At 32.0% G+C, this 26691-nt stretch overlaps 2 protein-coding genes and 1 long non-coding RNA gene across 3 annotated transcripts; 1 reads left to right on the forward strand and 2 right to left on the reverse strand.

The window, feature by feature from the left end:
• Positions 1-3054: 3054 nt before the first annotated feature.
• Positions 3055-5511, reverse strand: LOC100779553 (FCS-Like Zinc finger 10). The gene is made up of 3 exons (XM_014774519.3): positions 5328-5511; positions 3793-4893; positions 3055-3589 (listed from the first exon to the last, which is right to left on the reverse strand). The coding sequence occupies exons 2-3, from the start codon at positions 4875-4877 to the stop codon at positions 3451-3453; spliced, it is 1224 nt and encodes a 407-aa protein (XP_014630005.1). The 5' UTR covers positions 4878-4893; positions 5328-5511; the 3' UTR covers positions 3055-3450.
• Positions 5512-10409: 4898 nt separating this feature from the next.
• LOC102664884 (uncharacterized) lies at positions 10410-11103 on the forward strand. Its single transcript, XR_413807.3, has 2 exons — positions 10410-10517; positions 10607-11103. It is a non-coding gene; the product is annotated as an uncharacterized lncRNA (long non-coding RNA).
• An 8924-nt stretch (positions 11104-20027) lies between these two features.
• LOC100794620 (potassium channel KAT3) lies at positions 20028-26691 on the reverse strand. Its single transcript, XM_003523661.4, has 13 exons — positions 26522-26691; positions 26216-26431; positions 25911-26072; positions 25046-25103; positions 24614-24931; positions 23605-23841; positions 23400-23498; positions 23291-23323; positions 22433-22618; positions 22119-22193; positions 21240-21306; positions 20551-20703; positions 20028-20265 (listed from the first exon to the last, which is right to left on the reverse strand). The coding sequence occupies exons 1-13, from the start codon at positions 26689-26691 to the stop codon at positions 20162-20164; spliced, it is 1878 nt and encodes a 625-aa protein (XP_003523709.1). The 3' UTR covers positions 20028-20161.

Here is a 26691-nt window from a genome sequence, read left to right on the forward strand (position 1 = left end):
TCTACAATAGCAGTAGTGAAGATCGAATTCAAATAATCATGCATGCTACTCCGATCCTACCACTATACTTGATCCTATGCATATTACTCAAACCTTATCACTATGCTAATCCTAGTAGCTTAGCTGTCAGAAATTTTATTTTAATTGCGGATGAATCCTTGAGTTTTTGAGGTATTAGATTCTCACCAACGTTATGTTTGAAATATCTGTTTAAGTGTTTTTTTCAGTTTCTTTTTACTGCAAAAAAAAAAAAATTATGATTACTCCTGTTCATCCCTTCTTTTAAGTTATTAAAAGTATTATTATATTATTTCTTATGGGATGTGTCAATAATAATAATTATTTTTAGTCTCAGTTTTATGATTTTAAAACAAGTTCAAATTTTAGGCCGTGGATTGTCATCTAAATAAGAGAAGATACATTTTCAAGTTACTGTACAAGTTCAAATTTTATGCCGCGGATTGTCATTTAGATAAGAGAAGAAAGTTTTTCAAGTTATGGAAGGTTTAGATATTTTTATTTGTATAATTTTAGTTCCTAAATTTTATTATTTTTAAAAATTAAGCTCCTTTATCTTACAATGTGAATTATGAGTCTAAATTAGCTCTATAAAATTGGCTTAAAAGATAAAAAATGTCATTACTTATATATTTTATCTTGACATTATCATTAACCAGCGTAGAACTTAGATTTTTTTTTATAGTAATTTACTGATATTGAAGATCTTTTACTTAATTGACAGCATGATGTATAACTAATAGTGTGAAACATTTGAACTATCTAAATATTTTTTTGAAATAAGATTACGTGAAATTTTTTCACTTTCATTACATACGTTGTATTTACCCATGGTTGAAATAACTGAAGAGACAAAAAAATCACTTTTCTTACATACATTGGTGTATTTGTCCCCATGATTTTTTTTAACTGGGAATCAAAGATAGTGTTTGGGATTTCCAACAATTCACACACCCTGCCTGCTAACCAATTGAGTATTCCTTGACATTTGTCCCCATGGTTGAAACAACTTTATAAAGAAAAATATATATTTTTTAGTTGTATTTGTCTTTCAATCAAGAGATAATTGATATCAATAAGTTGTTATAATTTAGATGACACACTAATAGAGAAATCCAATTTTAACATCTGATTTTGAAATCTAGAGACTAAAATTGCTTAATTATAAATAAAGAAATCAAAATTATATTTAAGTCTTTAATAAAAGTTAGGCAAGCTATGTCACGTTTCAGTGTAAGAATGAATTTTTCGCCTTTCATAATCTAATTGAAAAATTTATGCTATTCTATTTGATACGACTCGCATATTGTTTAACATGTTGGAACCACATGGTAATAATTAGATTAGAACATTCAATTAATTAGTTTTAAAATAAATAAATATGACATACGTTAAAAAAAACATGGATTTTATTATTCTAGTTAATTGCAGTTAATTATGATGCTTAAAATATTTAACTAATACAAGATCCGATGTTGGTTCATTAAACTCGAATGGCTACTGAGAAGATGAGCCCAGAGTACGAGCCAACAAAACGAGCTTGGTTTTCCATTGAACCGAATTTGAGTTAGGCACTTGGGTTTAAACTTTAAAGTCTACCTTAGCTCTTGCTCGATTTACTTCCATTCGAGATAAAGTTTATACCTTAGCACCTAATACTCCTTCTAAGTTTGGACTATAATAAATAAAAGATAAAATATATTTGGGATCCCGTAGAATTTGAGAATTATTAATTTCATTTTCATAAAATTTTTATATTAATTTAGTCTATGTAAAAGTAAAAAATATTTTTATTGGTCTTTAGTGATAATTTCATTAGACAATTACTTAACTTACATTTGTAATCTGATTATAAAATAATTAAACAATTTGTGCTAGCTAAAAACTCTGAATGAATTAGATAATTTCTGGCAACTAAAAACCTTCCAAAATTATAATTTTTTGTTTTTTTAGAATGATTTTCTCATATTTTCTAATGAAATTAGAGAAGAGATTAAGCAAGATTAGGTGTACATGTCTTCTGAATATGCTGAATATGCTTGGAAAGATAGAAACAACAAATAATTAAGTCTTTTAGTCACATCAAATAATCATTTATCAGAATTACTACTAAAGACCGACAAAAATATATTTTATCCTTACAAAGATCAACTTAATAAAAAAAAAATTATGAAAATAAAATTAATACTTTTTAAAAAAATTTAGGACCCAAACATGTTTTATCCATAAATAAAACTAAATTATGTTAGCTTTAATGCTTCATAAGAAATATGAGAAACATTGTCATACAAGGAGGAGGTTATTTTGCAAGATAATCCGACACTTTCACCCTTGCTTTTGACACGTAAAAGCTAACATAAGTACATAACTTTTTTAACCTAAATTTTTATTACAAAATTTTATATATCAAATCAAAGTTCAAAGTGAAAACTTCTTGCTCGATATTTTCTTTTTGAAAAAACTTAAATACATCTTCATAAATATTTTTAGTACTATTTTCCAATAAAATATAAAGTGTTATCTCATTCTAATTAATGAAGAGCACCAACTACATCTAAATTTTGTACTTCGCAACACACCAATGTTTAATCTGTTTCTGAGGAGCAGAGTTTGATGTCGAGCCAGAGTCTCACTTCGGCAAACGCACCCTTGTCCTTTTGAAGCATTAAAGTTCTATCTGAACAAAGACATTTTGGATTGGAGAACATAGAAATTGCATTTCCATTTGGTTTAAGTCAATAAAATGTTATTTCGAAAGTGAGGAACTTCCACTGTTGGCATGTGAGGAAAATGAAAAGATTGGAATGAAATTACTATGTTGTATGACAGTATGATAAAAATGTATTTCTTTGAACTTCAAAGTGAATTTTTTTTTCTTTTTACCAAAATAGGAATCACAAGAACCATCTAAATGAAGCATAGTCAAGGCAAAAAGGAACCAACACTCAGTTCAGCTTTCCGATTTTCAGTCCAAAACTCGCAGGAAAAGGCAAGGGGGTTGCATAAACTATAAACTAGGATAAATAACATATAATAGAAGTCAAAAACTATTTTTTTTTTTTTTAGGGGGGTTGTATACATGGACACAATACAGAGAAAACTGCAAGGAAAATTCAAAAGGGGAAGCCAGAAAAATAGGCCTCAACCCTTTAATTTTCTGCAGGGCTATCAATGGTTTGATAACATATATCTCTATTTATATGGAAAAGCAAAAAACTAGCTTAATGAGAGCCACAATTCACCAAAGACCATGACATAGCTTAAACACCAATTCCAGGCAAACGCAATGATGTACAAAACGATCATCCATGGCTGCTAATAGATGCACATAAAACAGCTCCAATTGTGAACAGATGATCAGGTGCGTGTACCATTTCTCATGGACCAAGTGGTGCATGTGGCAGATAAGCCTCTTTATGTAGCTGTGAGAATTCATGTTTCAAAAAGTAGCTCACCAAGTTTCGGATTTGGAGAGTTTTCACAAGGAGGGTTGGAAGTGGATTTCTCTAGTTCCTCATCAATCATGATCTCCATGGCACGGCACGTGAAACTGCAAAATGCCTTTTCACCCCTGCAACATATCAAACCAAGCCAACCTTAGAACCAAATTCAATATCCATCTAACAAACATTGATAGCATGTTTGGAAGAGTACAGAATTGAGATGTTGAAGTTATCACTATTAGCTTCTTAAAATTACATCTTGAATGTGAAAAATCACATATGAGATGTCGAACTAATAGAAGAGATGCTGTAGTGCTAAGTGCTAACTCACCCATAAATATAAATGTCTTTCCCCTCTTCTAGTTTCTTGTTGCAATGGTGGCAGAAACTTAAGAAGTCACTTGAGGGATATGGGTTTGGACTCCCTAACTTGTTGTTACCCAATGGATTCACTCGCTTCTCCTTCTCTTCACTCTTGAAATGGGTTTTAAATACATTAGAATGAGTCTCCAAAATGCAATCCCCAAAAATGTGAGTTGTTTTGGGATTGGGGCCATGGGAAATCACACAAGTGTAGTCCTCAGAGAGTTCGATCTCACTAGCTGATAGAGACTTGATGAATTCATTGGAAGAGCTAATGGAAAGTGTGGTTGAATTCGGCTTTGTAGGTGTGAAGTTATTTGAGTTCTGGCTTCCTCCAATAAAATGAGGAGGGGAGCTCACATCTTTCATAGCAAAATTATCAGTGTCTGAATCAGAATAGGAAGTGGCAACACCAGAGAGAGCTTTCAGTGGACTGCATGAGTCCAATGAACAAGACCTGGTTTTCCCAAACAGCTCAAGCTCAAGGCCACTTTCCCCAATCTCAAAAAGAACAGTGGACTCAGATTCACATTCACCCTTGTGGATAACAGATCCATTTTGGGGGGCATAATAAGGAGCCTTACAGAAATCCTTGGGCAAAGACTTAGATCCCTCAAAAGAATCCCTATGGATTTGGCAATTTGGGGCTTTGATCATAATTTGGGGGCTGAGACTAACTCTCTTGCTCTCTGGTGACTGGAGAATTTTCCCAGAAAACCTAGAACAGTCTTCCAAAGACTCCACAATGCCTAGACCTACTTTGCAACAATCCCACCTCTTTTCATGAGGTGAAGATCTTGGCTTCCTAACAGGATTGCCTAGATTTGAAAGAACTCTAGCATCAAGTGGAGAAGTGGGGCTCCTAACTGAATCAGAATCCAACAACCCTTTTGGACCAAGACCCACAAACAGACAAGGGACATTGAAAATTGAGTGTCCCTTGATGTTGTTGCGCCCCACCAAAGCATGATGAGATTGAGAATAGTGCTCCGAATTGGCTTCACACATGTGGTGTTGATCCTTCTGCACTGACCTGTTCCTCTTCCTCAGCATTATTATCTCAAAACACCTGCACAACACAAACACACACAACCAACCAATTTCAAATCAATTAGCCACACCCCAGAGGAAAAAAAATCAAAACTTTAAATGCATTTTACACTGCAAGTGCAAGATTCTCTAGAAACCCAGAAGAGAAAAAACATGCAAATGAAGAAACCAATAATGGAAGCCAAAGCCTTTCATTATTCATTCCAACCCATATACTCCAAATGCAAAAAGTGAATTAAAAAAACCCCAAAAAACAAAACTTTTTTTATGCCATTGAAAGATGAGTGAGTGAGTGAATGTACCAACTCCCAAATGAAGCCACCACACTAACTAATCCAGAGTGAAAAAAAAAAAAAGAAGCTAAAGGGCACAATCAGTGAGATGAGGTATGAAAACCAGAGAGTGAAAAAGAAGAAAAATCTGAGGGAAAGGAAAAGAAAACCATTAACCCACCCAGTTTTCTCTCTGTGCTATGGAAACTTGACAGAGATGAAGATGTCGAGAAGAGTGAAGAGTCCCAAATGCAGTAAAAACATGAGAGGAAGTGTGAAACTTGTGCAGTACGACTCCTCTCTCTTCTTGCATGCCTCAAAATCAGCGAAGCAGCGAGCTTCTGAAATACTCCACACACACTCTCTCTAAATAAATGTACTATGCAGTATAATAGAATCATTTTTATTTATTTTCTTAAAATTTAATTATTGTAAATATAATTAATTTAAATTATTATCTTTAAAAAATGAATAATAAAAATAAAAAATAATTTTAAAAAATTATTCTTAGAATAACTTAATATCTCCTTATAATAATAAAACTGTATCTGCCCACAGAATTGTTTTCCGTTTGTACTTACCCCATTTTTGCTCAACGGTTGCAAAAGGGTGCTTCTTTTTGCACAATTGGTAATACGACTCAATTGGCAATATTAATTCATGGATGTGGTGAGGGGTTATGGTCTTTTAATTAAATTAATAAATATGGTTAAGACAACTGTTTGCACTTTCTGTGGACAATAGATTTTTCCTTTGCCGAATCTACTCTTAAGTGTCTGAATCAATCATAAATTTCTATACAGAAATATACACACAGATAATTGATACCTTCCATTTATATATGTTGGCAATTTAATGTGGGGTGTTGCTACAATATTCACAGTGAATTTTGTTTCCAAAATATCTGTGGTAGTTCATAAATAAAGATTAAAGAATAATGGTATCTATGTCATGTTTATAGTAAAATAATAATAAATGTAAGGCTTATTTTTTATTTTAGTTTCTTTATTATTGTTGTTTTACTATTTGGTCCTTTTTTTATTATTTAATTGTAAGACTTAGTTTATCAATTAATTTAATATTTAACATTTAATAGAAATATTAACTTAGTAGTATAAAAGAGTGTCTAGTTAACATGAATGAGCTTTTTTTTTATGAAGAAAAATGAATGAGCTAATGCTGCAATATAGTGTAACGTCACTATTTTCATTAAATACTAGACGTTAAGTTAATAGTTAGACTAAAATTACAAATTAAAATATATAAAAAAATCAAATTCATAAAAAAAATGAAAGAACAGGTTTACAAAATAACAATAGTAAGGGACAAAAGTGCAATAAGTTAGATTATTTGTGAAAGTAAACATAATTTGATACATATTTAATACTAAATGGTTATTCTTGTATAAATATTGACTTAAAAGAAATGTAACTATACATACACACGAGCGTTCGTGAAGAATGACTGTTAAATAATTTTCTTATGGACTTAAAAAATACTAGTATGAGGGCATAACTTCCTAGTATTTCTTTGTAAGGCTGAGACTGTATAACATTTTCCCATTAATTAAGACGAAAGGTTATAGAAAATTATACCAATGGTTAAATTTTAAAATATAGATAGACCATTTACAAATTTAAATTATATTGTTACGAGTTTTTCTTAACAAATTTACAAAAATGCTATTCGGTGAAATTCATATAAATTTCATGAAAAGGCACCTAATTTAACAAAAACCATATAGTATAAAAATTCACGAGTGGTATTAAAAGGGTGGGGTTTGCTATGATTACTGTGTTGTGGTATGAGCGTTGTCGTTGTTGTTTACGTGGCAAAAAATGCTGAAGCATTTGGCAGCATAGAAGGGAAAAAGTAACAGAGAGGGAACAGTTACAGTCTGAAAGCGTTTACAGAGAGAGTGATCACAAAACGACAAAAGAGAGCTGTGATGATTGAATTAGAACTGACAATGCGTCACGGCCCTGGTCAGTTGACTGAGCTAACTGGGGCCCACAAAACGCTCATGCAAAAAAATAAACTCACAACTGCACCACTGCACCATTTTTAATTATCCATCGTACGCCTTCAGATTCAATTCATTGTTTCCTTTTTCATTTATAAATCTTTTTTTTTTTTCTTCTTTTCATTTCGGTTTTTAGTTTTGTTTCTGAAAAAGTTAAACAAGTAGTATTGAAAATTAAAGCCAAAAAAAAGTTAGTGTGGGGTTAAAGACTAATTTAATTTTTAAATATCAGTAGCGTCACCCACAACCGATGCAAGCTAAAAAAATTAAGAAAAAGTATATTAAAAATTAATAATAACACTTGTTAGTGTCGGATAATCGTTGACTAGACTAGCTGATACTAATACCAATTTTTGTTGTAGTGATGAGTGTCAAATAGATTTTTGACATGAAACTTTGTCAATTATCTCGTTTATTTGTAGATGAGTGCCAACTTTGCATCATTTTCAACTTTAATTTATATTTTATGATATCGATACCAACTCCACTTCAGTTCCATGGGCAGTGATTCTGCATATTAAGAAAGAAAATACGAGTTTTTATTTAAACCGTTTGTGCCTTAAAAAACATTATTGGCATGGACAGGTAAATCAAACTGCTGTTACAAAATTATGTTATATATTAATAAAACAATAAAATATATACAACGAAACATTTACTAGAAAAATTGGTAACAAGTGTGCCTGATGTCGATGATCTTGCGGATGAGTGTACTCATTATAATAGCAAAAAATAAATTGCCCTCTCGTGAACTTTTTAATTGAAATAAGATTGTCCCAATAAGTTATTGGAAATTTGTATTCAATGGACTTCATAGACTAAATATGAATTATATATATATAATATTTAACAAAACTAATATTATGATACTTAAAAATTAACTAGCTAGCTGACAATAGCCAACTTGTTTACAAAATTAAACTAATAGATACAAAAAGCAAAAAAAAAAAATTTAAACCAATACTAAAATAAATAAAAAATTGTTCGCATTACTATCTTCAACATGTTGAATTTAAAAGTAAATCGCAATCTCATTTTTAATTGACATTTATACTTTACTTTTCTTCCCTTTTACTTTAAAATATATACTCTCATTTTGAATAGGAGTCATGCTTTAACTCTTTCCCATATAAATGAACGTTTTAATAGTAGTGGATAATTACAAATGTATCTTCTGGTCATATTTTTTTTTTTACAACTTTCAGTGTATCACTAGTAATTAATTTTAAACATCCTATTATTCATTTTAAAATTTTAGAACGTAAATGGAGTTTCAAATGCTTCTTCTATTACGGGTTTTGAAATTTTATCAACTTTACAAAAATGATATAAAGTTCAAAATTAGTTTCTAATCATGTCGAGCACTGTTGCAAAAAGAAAATCTAAAAACTCATTAAATAAAAATAGTATTAAATGTAATATTATATATATATATATATATATATATATATATATATATATATATATATATATATATATATATATATATATTATGGGAAGATACTTGACATTTTAAAATAGGAGAGAATAAAAATATAATTTGAGTATTTCGTAAGAAATAAAATACAGATTATTCAAAATTTAACTTGTAAGTGTTCTATCATGAGAAATTCTTTAGCTTTTTTCTTAAGAAAGAAATGTTATCCTTTTGTTATTAATACTTGTATCATTTTTATAATTGTTGTTTTTTATTTTTAGTGATAGGTTTGTTAGCTTGTAAGTCTATTAAGGGTTGTTTGAGTAAGTTTATCTAAAAACAACTTTTAGGAAATGGAAATAAAAAGAAAAAATTAAATAAACTTCTTCATAAGTTAAAATATTTTATGCATAAATTAATTTGCAAAAATCTCTCATATAATTTTCCAAAAAAAAATGAAATAACCTTTATAAATTAACTTGTGCATAAATCAATTTAAACTTATGAAAAAAGTTCATTTCATTTATCTTTCTTTTCCTAAAAGTTCTTAAAAATAAACTTACCCTAAAAGACTCTTATTATTTTTTTAGTGACACCCCCATTAGCCCATAAGCCTATTAACATTTTTTAAGATTTATCTATCGATCTATCTAAGGTCTTTATATGCAATAGACTTATTTTTACCCACACAAAAAAAAAAATATAAGAGGATTTGTAATAATTTATATACTTCTCCTTAATCAATTAAATTAGATTCTTTTAATATGTATAATGTAATAAACTTTTAAAAAAACTCACAAGTCATGTAATTAGGAATTAAAAATAATATCAGAATTTTTATAATAACTCATGTATCTTATTTAATTAATTAAATTAAATTTGTTTGATATATGTAATAGACATTTAAACAAATTAATTAGCATGTAAAATTTATAAATAGGTTAGGTCATGAGTCCAAAATATGACCTATAATAGACTAATAAATTCGACTTGAACTGCGAGATTATAAAGTAAGACAAGTTAGACTTAAACAGAGCCTTGACTTGATCTATTTTCAGTTATAGACTTCTCGCATGGATCTTCCATATTTAAGACCCCACTTTGCGGGAGTCTCAAATAAATTTCAATTTTATAATTTTATTCTATTTTTATTATAATTTATAGTGTCGGTAGAAAACCAAAGCATGCGAATTGCTCCTAATATTATGAACAATTTCTCATGAATGACGTTACGCCTCAAGGTCACAAGTTCATTTTTTCCAACACCTATAATCTTCAAGTAAATAACTAGAGACAGAATTGGTTGATTGATTCACCCTATACGAAGTCGTGGTAACTGGGTGTTGTGACTTGTGAGAGAGAAAATTCACCTCACCTATTAAAGTGCTTTGCCTTGGAGTGAGCAATGCATACTGCATAGTGTTTTTTATGGCCTTTCTAACTTTAAGATGCTAGCTAGCGTCCTTGCTTGCTTTGTCGTTTTCTGTGACCTACTTTTCATGATTTAATACTCAGTAAGAAAGAGAGTGAACAGTATCCTATCACATGCGTGTTTCGTCGCTCATCTCCATATATATAATCCAACGCTCCTCCTTCCAAGATTCTTTTACAACCATAGATTTTTGGTATCATTATATTAACGTCAAATATTAATTTTCACTAATGATCTCTAGAGTGATGAGTTTGATTATGTAAAATGAAAAAGAATAAAAAAATTAAGAAAGGATATTTAAATTAAAATAGTATGACAAAGATGTAGAACTCATATATTTTTTAAAATCTTCAATTTAAGATTTTAAATCAAGAAGACTGAAGTTTGGCCAGTAATATCATTCGAGTAAAAGACTTTTTGATAATTATAATGATGATAACAATTTTTTCCGACAAAGGCTACGATCAACAAGCTTCTCAAGTGGCTCATTGTGAAGAAGGTTTATGGGTTTTTTTGTTATTTATATAGTGTTTAAATTTTTCATTTTTATTTCATATATGACTTTTACTCACACTTATACTTTAAAAGTTTAAGCGGTAACGACATTGCCATTCTGCCGAGGATGCGGAAGAGGACCTCCTCGGTGGCTTCTTGCGGCACGAAGGAGAACCGATGACGGCTACAGTCGTGTCATCGGTGAAGAGATTTTCAACGGCTTCGTTGCCACTGTAAAGTTTGGTTAAGTTTATTCCTTTTTTGTAGATTTGTTTCTGGGTTTGGTTTTTTGATGTTTTAGGGGTATAGGTATTTTATGAAAGAGATGGTGATCAACAACGAGGGGTTGTTGGGGAAAAGAAGAAACAATGGTGAAAGAAAAAAAAAATGTCGCTGTGAGAAATTGCCTCCGACGACGACGGCAAACGGTGATCGAAAGGTTGCTGGGAGGGAGGAGGAATACATCTAGTGTGGGTAGTGTAAATTGCAAACCATGTAAATCAGATGAAACTAACCGTTGATAAAATTGGTTCATCATGAACCACTTAAAAAGGTTGTCCACCGTAGTCATGGCCTTTTTTTACTATTAATTTCTTATCTTTTACTGTGCTGCTTTATTATGCAACAGGTCCAGATCCAGTACTCGGCGCACGTGTTATAATTTGAGTGGCGTATTGGTTAAGACTTGCTCATTGTTTTTTTCTTTTTCGCTTTTTCCTTTACGGTTCTCACTTGATCCAATTGCTTATCCCCTTACTTATTCTCTAGCTTTTTCAATTCCAGATAATCACAATTCCTTTTAATATTTGATGTGAGTTATAAGATTAATTTAATAATAAATAAAAAGAAAGAGAGATTATAATTTAAATTTCTTTATTAATATTTTAATAAAAGTAATAATTAATATTTGTTGATAAAAAATAATAATTGAGAGGATAAAAAGAAATAAAAAAATGAAAATAAAAATAAATATATGAGAAATGAAGTAGATTTTAGGCCTATTGATTTTAAAGAAATAAAAAAAAACAGAAAAAGAAAAAGAATATAAATTTTGACATTATTTATAAAAAATGATACTTTTTTGCTGTGAAAAAACAAAACAATAATGTCACTGTGAGAAATTGATAATGGATTGTCAAAAAAAAAAAGTCTAAAATATAGGGCAATTGAAAAACAAGATAGTAAAATGCACTAAAAAACTTGAATTCTAAAATTTGTAAAATGATGGTAGTTTTATGGTAAAATATGCAATTAATATTTAAAAAAATATTTTTTTGCTGATTTAAATAGAGAAAATTAAGAAGAAAATACAAAATAAAACTTACATTGAAGAGTGAATGAAAGAGAGAAATTGTTGAAATTTTATTTTTAGAAATCAACTTTTTTCTTTTTACTTCAACTAAACAACAAAATATATCATTATTTAATTTTTCCTCTTTCTTTCTCTTATGTTCTATTTAGATTTTTAAAAGTAAAATATAAAGAAAAAATACATAAAAAACGAGATAAAGTAAATGAGAAAAAGAAGGTGATACACTAGCACCATTTAATTGGTAAGGTGTAGGGAACTTGATCCAAGAACGTTGCAAACAGAGCATGGTTCAACATCCACGATCATGCATTGCACTTGCACATGCACGCGGTCAATCGTTCGACCAATGAAAGGTATGAAACAGCTACCTAAATAAGCCTAACCAAGCTACTAATAAAGGACCTATCTTGCGTCTGGCCATCTAATGCAGGAAATTATGTACGTAGTATGTACTATAATATTTTTAGGATAATGAATATTTTATGATCGAATCCGTATATTTTGTCTCCAACGACAATTGTACTTTTTCACTCGATAAGCTACAACCATTGACCAGGGCGCAAAACACAAAAGAATGAAGGATGACGATGAGAAAAAAAATAGAGATTGCAAGTGCGTGAAGAGAGGTTTCTTGGTGGTCTTTGGTTAACCTAGGTTGGATGAGATAGAAGGAAACTAAAAACAAAAACTACCTATTTTTATTGTTTTCAAAACATAAAGGAAAGTGTTTCAAGATTTAGGAAAATAGCAATTCAAAAAAATTTCATTCGAACATGTTTCCGATTTGAAATAGGATTTTAAAATCATAAACTGGAAATTGACAACTATCCCGAACAGGGTCTTAATTAGTAGAATGCAAATTGTTTTTTATTCACAAGCGTTTCGCTTGTTTGGATATAAATGTTCCAAAAACGTTTCATGTGTTTAGAAATAAAAAATTATTCTGATATGAAAAGAATTATGTTTGATATTGTTGGTTTTCATTAATATGGATTTTGATTCCAAAAACATGTTAAATCAGAAGAAGAATAAAATATAAACTAAGCCAAACATTAATACTTTTGAGATTCTTCTCACTAGGAAAATTGTTGGGAATATTTCAATCCTTGGTGTGTTAAGGACAAGTGTTTCAAATTAGTCGTGTTAGATAATGTATCTTGTTATGAGTCTATTTCTAATCTATATAAGACTCCTTATGTAATAAGTTTTTGTATATAAGTTTTTGTAGTCTTTGGATTCATCAAGGTGTATAATATTATCATTAACCTTTTCTCATTAGAATATTTCTTTCACAAGTGCCCCGGTTTCTCTCATCTTCCATGATGTCTCCGACAACGGTGCCTCCGACGACCTCCAATGATTGACTTAGCTTTGTTGCTATCGTAGATTCATCTTTGTCACGACTTCGCTGTCATCGTAGATCTATCTCCATCACGGCTTCGTCGTCGTTGCAGCTTAAGCCCCCATTCCCATTTATATCGTGGCATATTTCGACAAATTTCCTTCCTTTTTCATTTTTTTTTTTTTTTTTTGCATTTTCAAGTTTCATTCTTCGAATTTCAGTCATGAATTGTGCATCGGTATTCTATAGTGCGTATGACGAAAGAGGTTACCAAAATTGTGAATTGATTGCATGGGTTTAGAGAATGCCAGAGCTTCATAATGGAGTGCGACAGGGGCGTGGCCGTGACTAGAAAGCATTGGATCCGACAAAGAAGAAGGTGAAGGCTCGTGCGGCACCAAGAGGAAGACCGAGAGCTAGATTGGCGGCGAAGGAATTGGAGTGCCAGGAGCCGTTGTCCCGTTAGTGACACCAAAACTATTTATACCAATACCGGAGCCAACGAAATAAGAGAAAATGAAGTTGTTGTGGACATGAATATGCGTGACGAAAGTAATGGGTTGAGTGGTAATAAGCCTGATGAGGATGCCATCACTCCACCTTTTCCTCACAGGGTATGTGATTATGACTCTTGCTTGTTTTTTTATTTGACTGTAATTTTGTCCCCAAAGTGTCAATTGATTTGGTCCTGAAAGTGAAAATTTGCGTATGTAGTCCCTGATTTTTTCAACTCTATTACAAATTAGTCTTTCTTCTGCAGCTTGATTAATTTGGGGAATAAGTTTGTTGCAAATGCTCACAGATTCAACTTTCTAGGAATAATTTGTTATGAAGTTTGCATGTTCCCCAAGCTATGTCAGTGGATAACAATTGATTTTTCATAAAATTGATAAGCTGAGGCAAAGTTGCGACAACGGCAAAGCCACGATGAAGACAAATATGTGACAGTGACAGAGATGAATCTGCTACAGCATTCAAAGCTATGTCATTCGTCAGAGACACTATTGCTGAAGACATCATGAAAGATGCAGAAGACAAGGCACTCTGGAATAAATGTTATGATGTGGGAAGGTTCATGATAATATTATGCACTTTGATGAATCCAATGGCTAAAAAAATTTGTATACCATACACAAATTATTATATTTGACCACCGTAGCTTGCACCTATGTAATAATAGAGTTAGGCGTAGCAAATTAATAGTTGTTAGGACAAAGGATGATAAAAGACCTTGAGTTTTTATTCAGACAAATCTTTTAGCACATACATCATGTAAAATTTCTTGAACTTGTTACTCCTCCAAATAGCGAGTTCATGAAAATTTGGCACGTTACAGATATGTTTTCATTGAACTTTGTATTCTTAGTAGTGAATTCATGAAAAAATTGTTTGTCTCCTCCTCAATCTGTCCTTGATTGAGGTTATTTGTTGAGACTTATGATGCAATTATTGCCTGTCATTATTTTATCTCTAAATAAAATTCATGTAACATTGCCAACACAAGAGTGTCTTGCTACCATGGTTTTGGGTGAATGCTAAGTGTGTGAACACCTTACGTTTCCCATTTTACACTTTGGCAAACAATTTCTCACATTCCAAAGCTATAAACATGTGTGACCAAAGCAAACTCAAACTTTTACGTTCAACATAAATGTAACATAAATACAAACATACCATAAGTGTGTGTGTGGCTGCAGGCAGAAATGTGATGTAAGGCATCAACATTGAATTGAGTCTTAAACTCAAGGAAAAAATGTTGGAAAGTTGTGTGCTTATGTCCAAGTTAAGGTGAGCAATGGATAATAGACATTGAATTAAACCAAACACTTATCAAAATTAAATCCTTCAATGTATATAATTAGTAGAAGAAAACTAGTGATCAAGAACAAAAAGAAAAAGAAAAACAAAAGAAAAAAGCGGTTCGTGTAAGGTTTAAAAAAGTTTTATTGTAGTTCCATTATAAGTGCCAATTTTATTTTTATAAAATAAAATCTAAGAGTAGGCTTTTAGGCATTGTGCTAAGAACGAGTGTTTAAGATAAGTTGTTCTAAGTTGGTTGCCTGAAGACTCTTATACTTATTCGTCATACCATAGATATCACTCATTAGAAACAATTAATTATATTCGAGTTAGATAAAATCATTACGAACAATTAAACTTTTCCTCCAAAACTGATTAATGCAATTGCATACATCAAGACTCCTTCTGCAACTAATGAAATAATGTTTGACATATTAATCATAAATTGAAGGGGCAATTCTAATGAAAACTATATTTTTTTTTTAAAAAGGCAAAATGAAATTGATATATTAATAAATGGTGTCACAAAGTGTGACTCCCAAAAAGAATACATTAGCATGGAAACATAAAAAACGGAATGAAAAGAAAATAAAAACGCAATCATCCTAAAACAACAAATGACTGCAAACACTAGTTGGCAAAGGAACAAGTCAAAGTTTCATGACCCAATTACAGAAGCCACGACTAAGACAAGTCTGAATCTACCACAAAATCACTTTTGCATCTGCTACCTCTCCATGAAAAATAGTATGATTCTTGTGAAACCAAAGACTCCAGCAAATTGCATGTCAGATGAGATAGTGAACTCTACACATCCCCTTACCCCTCCAGAAAAAACCATGTTGCATGAAATGAAACGAAATCTCTGAATGTTGTACTAAAGAAATATCCCACCAATGATAGACCTCACACCAAATTCAGAACGAGAAAAGTGCACCCAAAAAATAGTTGTTATGAATCCTCCCTATTAGCCTCGCAAAAAACACACCCACCATCCTCCACCATAACTCCCCTCCTCACTAAAGCCACACAGTAGGCAGCCTGTCCAAGATCAGCCTCAAAGAAAAAACCAAGACCTTGGATGAGACATCACACTTCCAAAACGATCGGAAGGAGAAATTCACCACCATTGGACTATCAGAAATCTCAGATGTGATAATCCAGTAGGTCAAGGCCACCGAAAAAGAGGACTCACCATCAGTTCACAACCATTTGTCCTCTATCATCAAATCCAATTGGACTGTAGAAAGTAAAGTCTCCATCTGTTGTACCATCACCTTCTCCCACTCAAATACAGCTCTCCATTATCTCTAACTCCACGCCACCCATGATCATTGACTTTCACTGACGTCTCCCCTACACTGACCTCTTGGTCAACTACCAGATAAAAAAGACATGGAAAGAGATCCTTCAAACATGAATTTCCAAACCAAACAGTCTTCCCAGAAGAAGGTGTCTTGTCCATTACTAATCTGACGAACCACCCTACTAGAAAACCAATTGTCCCCCACATCAATCCTCATGAGATCCTGCCACTTAGTCGACCTAGATTGGGCTTGACACTCCCCAAGTTGATCCAAGCACCCATACCTCTGAGTGAGCAAACCATGCCATAGAGCATCTTTCTCCATTAAAAACCTCTATCGTCACTTAGCCAGCAAACTATCATTGAAAGCTGCTAAGTTATTCACTCCTACCCCCCATCCATAGCCCTACACACTAAATCCCAATTCACCTAACATATCTTATCTAAATTTGACACATCATACCACAAAAATCTCATTTGAATACTCACCAGCGTGGCTAATGAAAGCTATATGGCTACCACAGATTTTTAGTTGCTAGATTAATCATATTATAGCAAATTGTTTGTCGATGGATTAAGAGACGATTTTAAAATGATGTTAATCTTACTTAAAACTAAAATTACTTTGTATAAAATTATAATTATTTAAAATAAATTTGTCCTTTGTTTATAAAAAAAAGCTTTTTTTAGGAAAATAGATTTTATCATTATTCACTTAATTACAGGCTGACGGGTTTGACAAAATCATCAGTGTACCTCAATCATATTTAGAAGAGTAATGATTTTTTTCCCCTGATAAATCAAATCACCTAAATTCAAACACATCCTTTTAATTAAGAAGCTGACAGAATATTTTCTCTCATTTTTTAAGATACAGGGTGAGGGTATTAATTCAAGCCCCACTTGCCTTATCTGCGCGGCCTATTACTGGATGGGTAAAAAACAAGTCATCTTGCAACGGATCAATTATAGGCCTATAGCTTCAGCTGACAACCTTTACAAATTACAATCCATCAATTAATTGCATTAGTCGTTGTTTCATATATTATGTATTCGTAAAATCAAGTTAAAAAACATGAAATTTAAATAAATTATATAATTAAATTGCATTGAAAATTATAAGAGTCTAATTCCGTAGTTTAAATATAGTGCATGAGTTATTACCTAAACACACTCATACATACAGATAAAATAATTTGGATTGGAAATTAAATTAATTTGCAATAAAATATTAAAGACTAATTGTTATTAAAAATAAATGTCTTTATTTTTACATAACATTAAGTAGATTAAAAAAATTGCCAATAAAATAAATATAATAGTTAATCACAATATTTGAAAATTTACCGACCATTCCAGGCTGATTTGGATCAATTCCAACTAGCTGATATAATATTAGTTTATTATTTAGGCTTAACCTATATATCTTATCCGGTACGTTATTTAGTATCGATCCATTGCAATATCCTTATTTGCAAGTTTAATAAACATAGTCATTTATTTATCTTCGATTTTTTAATAAAATTTAAATTACACACATATGCATGACAGAATGGTTAATATAGTCTGGGTCTGGTTTAAAATTCTGAATTTTCAAATAATTTAGTTAAACTTCCTCATCAAAACGTATATGGGCAAAATTGTACAACATGTATATACTATCCATTACTCTCGCTGGTCAGTGATCTCATACAGCACATTTAAATGATTTGTGATTTATAAATAAATAAAACACGTATTTATCCAAGGATAATCGTATAAATTGATGTGGTTCTACAACTATAGAAAGGAAAACTATAAAAAATTAAGGTGGTATTTAGTATTCGAAAGTTTTTATTTTCGGTTAAATTGTTTTCTTGGTAAGGATTTTTTAAATAAAAAATATAACAAATTGTTTAACTTTCTTGAGAATAATATGTCTATGTTTAACAAATAGCCACCATTATTGTAAAATTTAGAAGTATTTGAAAGTATAAAGTAATTAAACATGATTTATTAGATATTAAGGATCAATTTTGAAGGGAAAAAAAGTTAATGTTCTATAGATTTTTTAACGTGACTTACATTAAAAAAAAATAGAAAATGCAACTTATAAAAAAGAATAGATGGAATACTTTGAAGACCATATTAGAAATATGTTAATTAAGCCTACTTCAATTTAAAAGAAGAAATTTTCCCAAAGTCTTAATGTGCTGGGCCTTTACCCGACAGATACGTTAGCGACCATCTCATCAATTTTAAAAGAAAAAATATTCTTTGCCATCATAATCTTCTTTATAATATTACTGCATACCCTAATTTGTTAGTAGTAACTTTTGACGCTATCATTTTCTGTAACGTCTATGTGAGCCTTCCTATGTTCCCAAGTACCCAAAAATTCTTGCGGGGGAATTATGAAGCGCAGTATTATTTTAAGCCAATTTGTATTGTTTCGTGGGCACTGCCTTTGGTTTAGTTTATGAATACACGTGAACATGGAAGGATGCCACTCAAGCAATCTTCTTGTTTAATAGTAATTTATTGGATTTAGATATTTGATGGAACGAAGGAAATATAACTTACTTAACTGAGTATTATATGTTGTAAATTGTTGTAAATTTTTTAATATTTATTTTTAATACATGATCGAATGATCATCTATACTGTCAATATATTATAACTAAATTCATAATTTCAAAATCATAAATACTAGCTATATCAAATTTTTCTCCTGAATATATTAGTCATTGAAAAAGACTAAAGTCTTTAGGGACTTTGAATATGAATTTTATACTTTTAGAAGCTTTTTTTTTTTTTGTCCAACTCTAATGCTCTTGTCATCATAACAGCTAGTAATGGGCCGAAAGAACACTGTTGAATCCAAAAAGTTGGGCCTGAACTATCGAAACCCAATCATGGTAAAAAAGGTAAAATGATCATGCTAAATTAAACAGTTTCCTTTTTTTTCCACTTATATATATATATATATATATACACAAATTCAAAAAAGAATCAAAGCGCGCGTATTGTTAGTCATTTCGCTCCGAAGCTAGGTTTGCATCAATGGCGTCCTCAGAGCCAATAGCTCCAGAAGCAGAACCCGAAAGTCGCCTTTCTTCTCTCATCTACGGTGAGCCATAACCATTTCTCTCATCTACGGTGAGCCATAACCATTTCTCTCATCTTCCGTTGTAATAATTCATCCGCATTCGTAAACCTTGAGATTTGACAATCGCTGCAATTGTTAAACCTAATTTTTTATTCAAACCACGCGTGATGCAATGCGATTTTCTACTTGCAACGGACTAAACTGATTGCGTGCGTGCGTAATGTAATCTAATTCTAAGCAACGCATGTTCGATTGACTAACGAATTTCCTAATTGTGTGTGTTCGCTTCGATTTCTGATTATTCTGCTAATCCGTGCAGAGAAATCAAATGAAGTCCAAGGGTTCATGGAGAATATGTTTAGGACGATCACGTAAGCTACGGCCTAATCATCACTATTTATTTAATATCAAGATATTTTCCATTTTTCAGTGCAGTTACTATTTATTTATCACGATTTCATTGAGATCATCTTGTCCTCGTTACTCTAAACATCTAATTTGTCTCTCGTTTACAGTGAAATTAATCAAAATTCTGCAGTGGTAGAGGAGGAGATAGAGAAATGTAAAGGTTCTGGTCTGGAAAGGAAAAGAGCCTTAGATGAAGAGAAGGATAACTTTCAAAAAGCTGCTTATGCTGTTCTTGACATGCTGAACAGAGAGTAAAACGCTCTAGGTATCATTTACATATTTCATTTTTATACATTGCATCCCCATATCCTGTTTGGTTATGAAAATTGTCACCTGAAACGTTGACGTATCGAAAAGAGCAGCATCTAGTTAATCTCTGTTTGATTTGATCATTAGAGGATATATAACTCGTCATTCTCCCTTATCGTGCTTAGTTCTTCTACTTCTGAGCCGTCAGCCATAAGAATTTTGCTTCCTCTGTTTCCAAATTTTTTCTCTGCGTACAGAATTCTCCAATCAACTTAGTTATCTTATTATATTTGTTATTACCTCAATATGTTCAATTCTATGAATACAAGAGCGAAATTATAATAATATTATTGTCCAATAGATTTCTATTGCTGAACATAAATGAGCCCTTTCCGTGGAATGCGGCGGGCAAAGGAATTTTAGATTATACTGCGATTAGGTTATTTTCTGTTGTTGATGTCATTCAATCATGAAACCTCTGAGATTATTTTGGAGGCATGCGTGCATGTTGAATATGGCCAATTAGTCGTACCTGCAACGCTGAAAAGATCTTCTACCGAATTTGGGAGAAGTATGAGCTTTGGTGTTGTTTCGTTTCCCATTTTGTGTTCATTGGGATGGTGTCCGTGGATTTTAACTCTTACGGGGACTGGGTTTGACAGTGCTTTGGAATTTCCTGTTCTTCCTGCAATTAGTATCATGAGCCTAGTAATTTATGTAAGCAGTCATTTATCTCAGAAAATCTCTGTTAAAAATTGACGAATTCCATAGTATTTTCAATTTTGGACACAGTGATCAAGCAATCAAACCGAAGAAAGCAACCTAGGCGACCTTTCCATATCAAAAGGTTCCTGTTATATAGAGTTTGAATTTTTTGTCATATTGAATCGGTGCTGGTTTATTCGTAATGGAAATCTATCTAGTTTGCTACAAGAAGGAATGCTGTTTTTTATGCATGACCCAATATTGGTTACCAAGGGGGCAGGGGCAATCTTGCTTAGTGCGTACCTTGCTTCACATAACAAAACATTATAGTTTTAAAAAATTATAAATATTCTTAAGCAAAACGAATGTAATAGTTCTTGCTTCTAGGTTGCTGTTTTACAGAAACCCTGAGTGTCTAATGGTTCTTGTTTTTTAATGTCTCTACAGTGTCTACCCACTATAGATTAGACTGTTAAAATGTCTTATTGCTTTTACTAGACATAGGATTAAGGTTACCTTCTGCATATGGAGCTTCTTGATATCTTGAAACTTCTTCGTCTGTACCCTCATTTCGCGTTAAATGCTGCAAAAACCAGCGTTCATCATATATGAAGCTATTCATATATACGTACATAAGGAATGCTAGTAGCACATACATACATCCTTTACTATTTAGTGAATGCAAAATTCACTCAATAATAATGTGTCTGAAAAGGTATTTTAAAGAGTATGTTGTTGACATTTCTTATGTGTACATATCTAGCCAAAATTATAATAGAATTATTTCTGTGCCATAAATCTATTTTCTAGAGTGTAAACTAGATATCTAGGAATTCTTTATTTAGTCATTTACCGATCTCTGTATACATACATAATGCTAGAGATGTAATATAAAACTATTTTTGTGCTTTCACCTTAAGCTTTCTGGAGAATTGCCGAGTTAGTTCATGATTCATTATATAATCAAATCATCTCCACAGTACATACGTTCAATTTAAAGAAAGTGAGTATCCATGCATAATCAGGTAACCTGTCCTGTTTGGGAAAAACACAAAGGGAGGGTATTTGAGGGGAATTTTTCTATTTTTAGTAGGCTTTTCTTCTGCTCTTAATGTATCCACCGTCTCCTTTCTCAGAAACATGGTCCAAAGCAGGATATTCAAGATATTTGGGACTTTCAGTCAAAATTTTGTACTTGTGGCAGCCATCACTCTCTCATACGCAAACTGTATACAAGTTTGCGTAATTTTAGCTATGCGAATGCAACGTTTAATATCCAAGGAGTTTTGTGCAACCTTTTTTTTCTCCTATATTTGCGAATTTATAAAAGGTTTATGCTTCTCAATAGATCAGTAAGAAGTTTTAGTGGTTGAAATTCAAAGGTAAAAAAAATACCTCGTCATGAAAGTCACCCAGCAATTCTGTTACATATATTTCTTCTAGCACCTTGCCTTTGAGGCCCTTAAAATACTGAGAAGAGAAGAACCATCATTAGCTTGAATATGTATGGGCTTGTTGACATGTGAATTGAGATACTGATACAAAATTTGGATAAAGAGAATTCACATAGGATTTAGCAGTCATAATTTGTGGCTTGCAATGAAATTTGGTCAATTTTGAAGTGTGTAAGTTATTTAATTAGTTTTCAAACGGCAATGTGTGTATGGCTTCCTGTCTGTCTATCTTTATGTATGGGTGAAGTTTCAAACCTTAATAAAGTTGTAGATGATTGTCTTCCCATCATCACTAAATGGTTGCACCATCTGCTTGAAATGGTGATGATTGATTCGTATGACCTGGGAGAGTCCTCTACTTCTCACTGTAAAAGGTTGTGGAATATTAAACATCACGCCTATTTCTCCTGCCATGCCTCCAGATTCAAGTTTGAACAAAAACTGAAAAAACTTCTATGAGCTCAATCAAGCAATGTGAGAATTGTTATTAGCGCAGAAACATAGATACTTCTTTTAAATCTTTATTATTTCTTTCTCTTTATTAGTACTCTAAAATTTGTCTTGTTGCTACGCACACTTGAGTGTCTTGTTTCCCATTTCAAGCACCTCTTCGATTTATGTGTCTGATGAAGATGTTCTTTGGACACAGTAATGAGTTTAAACTTAATTTGATGTGTTTGCTTCAACAGGTTACTGGAAAGAGCTTGAAGATAAAAAAAAACTCATTCTGTAAAGAAAACTTCAATCTTCAAAAATGACTTCTACCTCAGGTTAACACATTAGCTGTCAATGTCATGCAGTCTATGATATTCTTTTATTCTCTATAGTTTAGACGTCAGATGTTCTAACATCTAATGTGGATTCCCCGATTTCAGATCTAAATCAATTACAATTTTTTATCTTTAGTGCAAATGAGATTAATATTTTATCTTTATTTCCTCTTCAAAGTTTAAACCATTTTCTCCCACATGATACTTTGTAGAATTGTAGTGGTTTATGAGTTACTCTTTCCAAATCACTAGGTATCTAGGAGTTATTATTGTTACCCCTTTACTTTCTCATAATGATATTACTCATACCCTGAAATTAATTGCTTGGGAGATTTCATCTTACCTGTTCGGACCCATTCTTGTATATCAACACATCCTGTGGTTAGAATAGTTCAGTAAGTTAGATTAAGCCTTGTATAAGGGTAGGATTTGAATAAGGTATAGATGTTTACCAGTGACCCAGATACCAAAATGTAGAAATATGTTGGCATCTCATTTTGCAAGATAATGTCAACCTTAGATGGGTAGTATTCTGCTTTCGTTTCTGACACCTGTTTAATTCATGATGTCATTTTTAGTCACTGTTGAGATGTTTAGAGTCTTATTCAGTGCCACCTAAAAGACAAAAATAAAAGAAAATAAAGGAAAAAGCTTTACCAGCTGGGTGATAAAATCATCAGAGACTCCTTTAAATAAATATGTTGTTTCAACTATGTTTTGGAAAAGATGCCGAGCAATGCTGGATCTTATTGTTTTAGGTAGGTCTTGCAACACTTCTTGCTGTAACTCTGCAGTCTGAAATTTCAATTGCATGTGTGCCAACATTTGCTCCTTTAAGCCTTCCGGGAGTCTATATTTGTTTGCATATTGTAATATTTTGTTGAAAGCATCCCTCTGTGAAGCCTGGAGGGGAAACTTATTAGGTCTTGGCACACTCAGATAAGTTTTTTTAGGACCAGAAGTGCTCCGATGGGGGGTATTTTTGCCTAATCCAGGAAATTTTCTAATAAATTCTTGTCCAATTTTGGCTGGGTTAAGAGAGCAAGCTGTTTACAGTTTTCCTAAATGCTATTTGATAATAACAGGAAAATGTAAAACTGGAAAGTGGTAGGAGGTAAATACTAGATATATCTAGATGCATTTCCCATTTATTTTTCTTTTTACTTTCAACCTTCCTACCATCACTTATAACCAAGCATGTCTTAAGTTTCTACTTTCTAGAGTTGTTGCAAAGTGAAAGGTTTTGGGCATTTCACAAATTTTCTCTTTTATTAGAGCAAAGTATTTGGTTCAACATAATCTTAATGAAATAATTGCTTAATTTTAAAAAAGAAAATTGTAAGAGACCGGTAGAAATTAATTATTTCCTAAAAATATGATAAACCAAACAAATTAAATTAGATTTTTTTTTAGTACTAGGCATTGTAGCATGTGAGGTAAGCTTGTTTTACATATTCTCAATGGGAGAATGTCAGATGTCAACAAACTAAAATAAATAAATGTTTCGTGTAATTATAGCTTAATGTCACTGTGTTTTGTTATTGAAAAAAAAAGTGTCACCGATTTCTTCCTTTTTTAATTATCAAAAGCATGGTTATCTTCTGCTAGGTTTGATATGCTAGCGGTATCAAATGTAAACGACCATGGAGATTGTCATAAAATTTACCATGACAAAGTTTCGGACAGAGCTATGAACCAACAGATTTGTCATGTTTCCGATTATATATGAAGTGAGGCCGATGTTAAACAGCATGTATATAGTACTGAAAAGCTTCTCCGTTAAATTCACTGCATAGAAATCTCCATAGCCAACAGTGGTAAGGGTTGCAACAGACCAGTACATGGAATAAGTGTAACCCAACCCGACGCTCAAATCATTAAAATCCTCTGTTTTGTTTCCGATCCATGTGTTTTTGGGTGTTTTGTGCTGGACAGCCAACCAAAAATACATGCAGCCTGCGAAGTGCATTGCAAATAGCGTAACCTGTGATTAACCAACGAAACGGGAAGCATGAACGAACCTACGTTAGCCAATTTGGTAGTTACATCTTACTTAATTGAACCTGTGCTCAAACAGAAGATTTAGTAATTTACTTACGCAAATAAGTTTGCAAAATCTTGTTGCTGAGTAGTTGATTCGTATGTCTTTTTCTAGCCTGGAAAACAGTTTGCACTTTCAGTCACAAATAGGAAAACCTGGTCAAAGCCATTGTTATTTAACCCTGTGGAATATACATGCATTATTTTTTTCAGTCACTGTAAGACAATACGAAAGAGAAATAGGCGGTAATTTTGAGACTTTTTTTTTTTATAATTAATTAATTTGAGTAAAAGCAGTGATAGAAAGAAGTAGAATAATTTGCAGAGGACTTAATGACTTAGCTTAAATGTAAGTTAGGTTATGTCAAGCTTAATTATTTGTTAAACGAGTCTGATATTATATTTATTAGTTTATTTAAAGACTTAGATCCTTTGCCTTACAAAAAAATTTAGGTTAATTAATTATTTAGAAGTAGGGTTATAAGTCTATTAAAAATCTTATTATAATTTACTTTTTAAATAGGTTTTTAAGTTAAATTATACTCTTAAAAAGGTTAAATTATATATATTTTGATTTTCTTGAGAAAAAAGTACGATATATATAGCATATGAATTATGTTAGTAATAACTCGTCAAACATGAATATTACAAATCTAAACTCTAAACTTGTACATATTTAGTCTTGAAATATGTTATAAAAAAACTTTTTCAAAATTTGAAAATTAGGTCGCGCATGCACTTAAGTGAACTGCTCTTATATTCCCAATTTTATTGTTGACAATAACTCTAATCAACTTACACACGCTCCTATTATATCTTCGTAATTTACACCCTTAACAAGGAAGAGGGATATTATTTAAGTGCGTATTGATTTTGGTTAGTTGCTTTTGCTCTCGTTCCGATTTCATTCTTTTTTAATGTACCTTGCGAAGAGTTCGCTAACACGCCTCAATCGCCATAGTCTAAGCATAATTAGGAAACCGGAGACCTCGCTTTTGGTTGGTTTGCCCGTCAAAATTTGGTGTATCTGCTCAAATGGAACAGTGGAGGCTACATCCATGGTGAAGTGTAACTTTTTGACGTACCTGTTGAAGTGTAATCGTTAAAACTTTGATAAAAAAAGAAAAAGAAAAAGAAGAACAAAAACTCGATGCAGGAGTCTATATAAATCTAAAATTATTCAAGATTGTAAAATAATAAAATTTTCCTTTGGGCATGGCATACGCACCTGAGAGCAATCTTCTTATGGTCGTCAACGAGGAGATAGGTTGATGTATCCAAGTAAGCCACAAAAAAAGTAAGGATTATATCAACGGCAAAGAAGGCATCGACAAGGAGATCAACGGGCAACAGCGACCCAACTAGCAGTTCTCTGAAAGCTAGCTCGAATGGAGATGCCCATGCAGAGTACACTACCAATGCTACTAGGAACGTTTGCCACAATCTACATATAATATATCACAAATTGCAATTCCACATCGCAGTGTAATAATGCATATATAGATAAATTCAAATATCTACATTAAATACGTACTGATATCTACGGTCATAGGGAGCAATGACATATTTTCTTAGGTTCGACTTCGAGTAACCTTCAATATCAAAGATGGTGGTGCCAAATGCTGGAAAGAGGCTACTGGAAACCGAGGCCGAGTTCGTTATTTCGTCGCTTGAGCGTCTTCTAACTAGAGATGACATCGACAT

Source organism: Glycine max, chromosome 4, assembly GCF_000004515.6.
Source record: "Glycine max cultivar Williams 82 chromosome 4, Glycine_max_v4.0, whole genome shotgun sequence".
NCBI classification, from domain to species: Eukaryota; Viridiplantae; Streptophyta; class Magnoliopsida; order Fabales; family Fabaceae; genus Glycine; species Glycine max.

Bases quoted from the DNA above. Each gene is read 5' to 3' on its own strand.
- LOC100779553 (XM_014774519.3), bottom strand. From the start codon at position 4,877: ATGCTGAGGAAGAGGAACAGGTCAGTGCAGAAGGATCAACACCACATG. The intron at 3,590-3,792 runs GTGAGTTAGCAC...GATATGTTGCAG, and splicing joins AAAGACATTTATATTTATGG to GGGTGAAAAGGCATTTTGCA.
- LOC100794620 (XM_003523661.4), bottom strand. From the start codon at position 26,691: ATGTCGATGTCATCTCTAGTTAGAAGACGCTCAAGCGACGAAATAACG. The intron at 26,432-26,521 runs GTACGTATTTAA...TATTATATGTAG, and splicing joins CCCTATGACCGTAGATATCA to ATTGTGGCAAACGTTCCTAG. The intron at 25,104-25,910 runs GTACATTAAAAA...ACTGTTTTCCAG, and splicing joins GTTAGCGAACTCTTCGCAAG to GCTAGAAAAAGACATACGAA.